At 44.8% G+C, this 7,734-nt stretch overlaps 1 protein-coding gene across 1 annotated transcript; it reads right to left on the reverse strand.

Annotated features, from left to right (window-relative positions):
- Nucleotides 1-473: 473 nt before the first annotated feature.
- Nucleotides 474-3,032, reverse strand: LOC120285365 (G2/mitotic-specific cyclin-B-like). Its single transcript, XM_039297855.2, has one exon. The coding sequence runs from the start codon at nucleotides 2,770-2,772 to the stop codon at nucleotides 1,186-1,188; it is 1,587 nt and encodes a 528-aa protein (XP_039153789.1). The 5' UTR covers nucleotides 2,773-3,032; the 3' UTR covers nucleotides 474-1,185.
- Nucleotides 3,033-7,734: the final 4,702 nt, after the last annotated feature.

Below are 7,734 nucleotides of genomic sequence, written 5' to 3' on the forward strand. Positions count from 1 at the left end.
GACGAAACATGGAGGAGCTGAATTTTACTTCGGTTTCCAACTTTTTGTTTAGTAGTTTTAGTGCGTAATACGGTCGGGATTCATGATTTAGTGATACTACAAACTATGAGTTCTATCTAATATTGATTAATTATTTGCCGACTAAACTTATGACAGCTTAAATATTGCCATAAGACTGGTACGTACCGAATGAAAGCACACTATGATCAAAAAGAACGAGTTAAATTTGTTGCTCCATTTTTTCCAATTATTCTTACGAAAGCCTTATTATATAGTGGTCCGATCCGGTCCGTTATGACTTATATACGAAGTAGAAAGACGGACGGACTGATCTAGAAGATATACTGCTTGGTTAGACGCACGTTTAGTAGTATACAAGCTTGCTTCATTTTTTTTTTTTTTTTTTTTTTTATAAAATTACACAAAACTTTATTTTCTATGTATTGTTCAGAGACATTTTTGGGAAACATCAGTTAGTTAAAACGTTTTTAATCGTTGCTTAGTGGTAAGTAAACAATATAACTAGCATAGGTTGTTTTTGTATGAATGTGCGAATTGCATGATATAAATTACAAATAGTCTAGGTCTCTTTTTATGCGATTTGTGGGAATAATTTTGCACAAGTTTTTGGATTTATTCATTCCCATCGAAACTAAAAACTAACGACAAATACAATTAGTGGTAGGGGTAGGTAGGGGATGAAATGATTTCACGGGTACAATTATAAAATATAATTCTTGGAGAGACAACGCCGATGTGTTCGGCCAGCAAATGAACTCGTTGCCCACTCTCTCTCGGTGTCCACCGCTCCGCCGCTCGCTCCCACTGAGATGGTGACCCAGCGGAAGGAGCTGGCGGGCTCCAGTTTAGTTCGGTTCCTAGTCTTACCGGAGGAACTCACTCCCAGCGGCCGGCTCGCGAGCAACTTGTGCTCCGGGGGCAAAGATGCCGGAGCCAGCTCTTGGCAGTGGCCGAAAACTGCTCAAGGGACTCCAGCAGATTACGATATCTGGGGGATGGGTGATGCAGGTAAAGATAGCTGGCAATGCGACTACTACGGTAACTATACGCATTTTTTAACGAACACGAAACGAACAGAAAATGAAATACGATACAAATTTAAAAATGAAAACAAATTAAACTAAACTAGGTAAGTCAGGGTCTTCCAGTCCGCCTTGGACCGCACTATTTCCTCTGGCTCTGGCCCACAATCGAGTCCATCAGCGCACCGGTCAGCTCCGTTCGCAGCGCGATCTTCTGGAACTTGCTGCCCTGGTACTTGTTGTAGATGGCCTTCAGTTTGGCCTGGGGAGCATCCCGGGCTAGTTTCGCGATCAGCCGGGTAATCGGACGCAAGTGCGCGGCCGAGTACCGCGAGTAGAAGGTCAGAGTGGGTGTCCAGTGACGGTCGTTGAATCCTGTGCCGGCCCGGTAGTTTCCGTTGAGCAAGTGCAGCGACAGGAACAGTGAGGCAGCTGCAATCTCCGATGGCCTGTAAGTGACCATTTCGTAGTCCACGGAAGCTAGCTCAATGAAGTACTTGGACATCGTATGGTGCTCGTCCTCGGCGCCAGCAGCCTTCGAGTAGCGTCGAAGGAAGTGAACCGGCAGCGGACGCGACAGATTACAGTCGATGGCCTTGAAGATCTGCAGCTCCATCTGTCGGATCTGCCGAGCAGTGTAGGTGTCGTCCGTGATGAAGACGAAATCCCCGATTGCCGGCGAGAACAGCTCCTCGTACTTGGTTGCTATGAAGAGGGCTGTCACTCCCACCAATTGCAAGTACGTGCGTTTGGTGTCCTTCACCACCTGCAGGTAGCGATCAATGATAGCCACCGCCAGCTGGAAGGTTTCTGCAGCCAGATGGAACTGCAGGTGGACTTTGTTGATCCAATCGATCAGCACGGCTCGCATCTTGTGGGACACCTCCTTCTGCCCGGCCAGGTGATCCTTGTGAATGGGCTGGTCCTGCTCCACCTGATACAAGTAGTCGTAGATATCGTTCACATATTCGGAGACCAGTACCAGGTTCTCCATGTCATTGGCATCGATATCCTCGATTCCAGCCAAGCGCTTGCTGGAAAGGGACATGGTGGTGGGCATCGTGTCTGTGGTCGTAGTGACCGGACTGTTGCCCCTAATAAGGGGCATCCTGGTCGCATCTTTTTTCACTTCCAGTGCGTCCTTCTTGGTTTCTGGCAGTTCCTTCTTGGTCTCTGCCTCTTTGCGGGAAACAGCTACTGGTTCCCGTCGAATTCCTGAAACTCCCATCACGGGTTTGGCCAAAGCGGCACGCAGTTTGGTCAGCGACTTCTTCGACAGATTGCTGTCCTCGCGCTTCAAGGTGGGCTCGTTCACGTTCTCGGAAGAACTGGACTTAACTTTAGTAGGTTCTACAGTGGTCTTGGTCGGAACAGGATTGCGCACCGAATTCGAGCTTAAAAACGCCGCCACGCCCCCCTCGTTGACCTTGGGCGGAACGGCGGCATTGCCATTGCCATTGGTGCTGCCCAGTGGCTGTTTCTTCCAGTGGCTATCCACCCGAACCTTGGCATTGCGCAGGGCGTCTGTGAGCTTGAGATCCTTGGAGTCTTCCTGTGCCGCATCCTTCGCTGCGATGGGACGACTTATGTCGCGATTCTGCAAATCGCCCAAGGCCGCTCGTTTTGTTGTTGCCTCCATGGAAGGAACCGTCAATTTCTTTAATTGCACTTGCTTGAAGTTCTCCAAAGCGTTCTCATCGCTACGCATTTTCAGTGTTGTGCCCACCATTTTGATTGCTTCTTTTCTATCTGTACAAACACAATTAACACGAAGAACGGCAGACGCTTGGCTATCACTTGTTTGGTTGACTTTTGATCGCGTTTCTGTGACCGAACGCTTGTTTAGCTGTTGAATTTGTTGTCCGAATGTATGATTACTAATTGTTTATAATTTACAAGTCGAGTGCGGGATTGTCAATTCTCCGAAAACCTGATCGAGTTTTTGCGCACGAAGCGAGCCCAAGCTGCCGTTTGAATTCATTTAATTTATTTATTAAATGACCATGGAAAATAAGTACATATGCAAAAACATTCATCATTTATTGATAACATTGAGTCCGGACTACCGGTACAAGTTGGCACTTCAGAAGTACAATCTGCAGGGCCAAAACCCCTCGCGTTGGTTCCACTGAAGAAACAGATTTTCGTTTCTCGGCTTTTCCTGATCAAACATCATCTGATGTATTGTCTTATTGTATAAAAGTGGAAAAAGTTACGTTTTCTTACGCTAGGGACATATCATCTTTCAAGATTTCATCTATCCCTAATAAGCTTTTTTTCGACCATATGTTCGGGTGATTTTTGGCCGGATAGTATGGTGGTAAAAGAGTTCGAAGCTAATTTCAAAAATAGGAAAAATGGGCCCCTGGGAATTAAACTTCCCTCACGTGGCCAGACCACTGCACCATCCGCCTCTTCATCTTCTCCCTCTTCAAAAAACTAACTACAAAACTTATTATCTCCTATCAAGTCTTTCATTTGCATCCCATATAATAGTGCTTACAGAGACTTGGTTAAGGCCGGAGATACTTAACTCCGAAGTCATCCCAGGTATGTACACTATATATAGGTATGACCGTCACTGCAGACGGGGAGGTGGAGTCTTAATTGCGGTTAGATCTACCCCCGCGTCGGAGGAGTTACTTTTGACGAGTCCCGTAACTCTGAATTCTTATGCGTAAAGCTGTCTTCTTCCGACAGATCAGTTTATATTACGTGCTCGTATATTCCACCATCTTATGAATTCCCAGAATATCAGAATCATCTTAAATAAACGGTCTGACAGGGACCAATTGGTAGTTCTAGGTGATTTTAAAATACCTGGCACAACGTGGTCGCCAGAAGAAAATTCGAATATCCTTCTCCCTTTAGCACAACATGACTTTATTGACGGCTTGCTCGACTTATCCTTCGCAATTTAATTATATTCGAAACTCTCTGGGTCGACTGTTGGATCTATGTCTTGAAACAAGTCCTGAAAGTGTGTTTCTGTCCAGGGTAGCACCTCTTACTCAACCTGAAGCTCTATATCATCCTTCTTTCGAGGTGACAATCGACATAGGTACCGTATTAAAAGTAAAATCAGAGAAGTCAACAAAGCGAATTCACTGTTTTCGAAAGGCAAATTTTCGGAGGCTAAACAATTTTATAGCTGGTTTTATTTGGGTTTGAAGGTAACCCACATCGAAAGACCATATCAAATAACTGCGATAGGAATTATATTTTATTACTTAAAGGGTATATGAGCTTCGGCTTGCCGTTAGCATCCTTTCCTGGTTTCATTGATTTTTCATTTCTTTTTTTGTCGCTATTACAGCAGCCCACCGTTGTTCTACTTTCACGGATGCTGAGCAATCAATGTCAACTAGGGGACTTTGAAATCTCCTTACCCTCGGCCACGCCTCCTGTCGTATCACCTCCTTTGGCGGGCCTAAGACGCCACTCAACCACACCCCCAATATCCGGAAATCCCCCAGAATATTTGAAATATTTTTTTTTGGTCGCTATAGCATGTTGGCGTGTCGTAAGCTTGCTTACTTATCATAAGGAACAGTTACAGTTAAATTTAAGTGACTGCCATTGTACATACATACGTTACCCAGAAACTCCCCCTTTTCGCCTCAGCCACTTCCCTACGATTTTGTCAATTTCGTTTTACGCGCTGCGACTTTTAAACATAAAGGAAGCATCCTTTGGCTCCTCCCCTTCCGCTCCCTTTCCCACCCCATCCTAATACGCTCCTACCTCGTTCCCCCCAAAATTTCTCTCGTCTTCCGTCCGCCATATGCGCATTGATGCCAGCAGATATCCGTGCGATGTTGCCGTCAAAATGTGTGCACACACGCGGCCACGCCCCCATTTCCACCTTTCTGTGATCCCTCCCCCCTTCCCCCCTTTATAAAGGGGCTTCTAGTCATAGAATGCTTGCGTAGACAAAAGAAATGCTGGAAGATGCAACTTCGATTTCAATTGAGCCAAATGCAACTTGACAACGCCGACGACGTCGCTTTGTAAGTTGTTACCCCCTTCCCCCGCGAGCCCCTTTTTCCGACCCTTAACCCCCCGGAAGCCCCCTTGCTGCAACCTCCTTTAAGCCAGTTTCTTCACTCACAGTGTGTACATCACAGTAGTCATCGACAAGTCGCTTCGGGGAGTGCACTCATAAAATGTATCACCTATAAGGAAGAAATAAAATTATGCAGCCATTCAATAACTAAAAACGCTTTTAAAATTACTTCCACTTCATTAGACGCTTTGTTCACTAACATTTCGCAACTACAAATTTCAAATTTAAAATAAGCATCCCAGCATTTCCGCGCAATGCGTATGGAACAATTTAGGATACAATTTCCGGATATGTTGATCTAAATGTAGCCAATATTTTTTGAGCGTGTGCAAGCCCATAGGAGAAGTTAGAGCCGGTGACTTGGCACTTAGCTGCTTACCTTTAAATGCCAAACAGGGCGACACAAAGGGGGCGTGGCACTTGGGACGGAGTGCGAATGGATGGCTGACAGAAGCCGCTGGCGATGGATTCGGATGGAGATGTGGATGCTGTGTGCCGGGTGCTGTTCGTGGATGAGGATAGCGATGAAGACATATGCTAATCTTCATCGAAGGAGAGCGCCGACAATGGATGGTAATGGCGGGACCCAAATGGGTGGAAAATTCCTTTGTCTTTAATGCATGAGCATTTTCCATCAACTAATGTGAATGGAGGGGTGACATCTTGAAAAAAGCTTAGTCATTTAAATATTGCTACGCAGTTTCTATATGTTCAAACATGATGTAGAAAGCAGATTACGTAAGTGACCGTGGGTGGCAAGCAAAACACTATTTTTGGTAGTTTGCTTGAATCGATCCCAGAAATTAACAACAGCCAAAAATAGATTTCAATCCAGTTTCGGTGTAAATCTTGGGAGCTGCGATTTCCCTGTCCCGTCGCTGTTGTTGGCCTGCAAGTGGGTTTATTACCTTCATTTGGGCTCAAGCAGCAAAAACGGTTTGCATTTTTCACTGAGCAGTCGGCTGGAAAATGCAGGAAAATTCGGTGTGTGGGAGGCGAACTTACGGGACGGAAGAGAAAGCGGAGTACGAGCAAGTTTTCGGCGAAACTTTTGCCCTTCAGTGCACTATGGCTGCTGCCTTTATCACCCACTTCCCCCGATTTTCACCTGTTGTTTTTGTGTTTCATCCACCTGAGCGCCCAAAGCTGTGCTTTAAAAAATTAACTTGAGACGCTGATGATGGCGGCGCTAAGGATGCGGATGAGCACGCGGATGTGGCCCTTCGCAAGACTTTTTATCCTTGGGACTGCGCACTTAATGAGCGTTTAATTGGCTTCATTGTTTACATTGTGGGCGTGTCCTCCGGGGGGCTAGAGTTTGGCTGATTGAATTTCTTGAGGAAACTTTTTAATTACATCCCATTGTTGCTGCAACAAAGCAAACAATTAAGCAAGCAACAACAAAAACTGATGCAAAGTGTTTGAAGGGGAATCCAAAGCCCAGTGCGTTTATAAGCGCGTGTGCGATTTTCATTTGGCAAATTGCTCGCGAGGCTATAAAAAATGTAGAAGGGAATGTGAAATCTGTTACAAAGACAAGACTCTGTCCCCCTTTTTTGGCCTCCTCGGTTTATTTACAAATGCTGCAGCATTTTATGTGGCCATTAAAATATTTTATTGCTCATGGCGTAAATTTTAAGCAACAATAAAACGTATAAGAACCGGCCGACAAAAACACAGCCACAAAAACGTGAGCTAGTCCCAATAGCATCTCAAAACAAAAACAAGAGAGAATGCTATGGTCGAGTTCCCCGACTATCAGATACCCGTTGCTCACCTAGTGGAAATACGAACGCGAAATTTCGTAACTTTTCTGATATATCGATAGATATTGGGAAACAAAATGGGAACAAAAATTGTTTCAAATTGTTCAAGAGTGTGGGCGTGAACAATGTGTTTTTGGTATGCCGATGGAAATTGGCAAGACGAACAAGAAAACGTTTTTCTTCGTTTCGACATTTTTTTCTTCGTAAAAAGACATTTTTTAAAAGTGTGGGCGTGGCAGTTTTGGCGGCTTGTGGGCGTGGCAACAAACTTATGCTGCGTCCTTTCTCTGAAAGCTGTATGCCCAATCTCTTATAGTTCCAGAGATCGAGGCGTTTATACGGACGGACAGACAGACGGACATGGGCAGTTCGACTCGGCTATTGATACTTTATATAATTAAAAACTGTTCCTTCTGCCTGTTACATACTTTTCAACGAATCTAGTATACCCTTTTACTCTGCGAGTAACGGGTAAAAACAGCGAATCCGGCAAGAATAATAAGTTGGACAAAATAGGATCTATATGGGGACTTTTGAATACCCTGTCGTATTGGAAATGTTCCTGTACATGCGCCATGCGAAAGCAAAAGTGGCACTAAATCGATCATAAAGGTGTTTAAAGGTATGTAACAATGTGTTTGGCAGTTCCACGTATTTATCATGGGCATCTAGGGTGTTCGCTGTGTCGGGCTTGACATAATATAAAATAGCTACTGTAAAACAGGGTACCTTTAAATACTGGTTGCCAGGACTTTTCTTACGCCCACATTCTTGCGAGACTTGTTTCCAGCGATTTTCCCGTTTGCGATTCGGTGAAAATTTAATTTGCATTTGCGCATAAAACGCTGCTATATCACCA

The sequence above is a fragment of the Drosophila simulans genome, chromosome X (genome assembly GCF_016746395.2).
Source record: "Drosophila simulans strain w501 chromosome X, Prin_Dsim_3.1, whole genome shotgun sequence".
NCBI classification, from domain to species: domain Eukaryota; kingdom Metazoa; phylum Arthropoda; class Insecta; order Diptera; family Drosophilidae; genus Drosophila; species Drosophila simulans.

Coding starts and splice junctions, on each gene's coding strand:
- LOC120285365 (XM_039297855.2), bottom strand. CDS start 2,772: ATGGTGGGCACAACACTGAAAATGCGTAGCGATGAGAACGCTTTGGAG.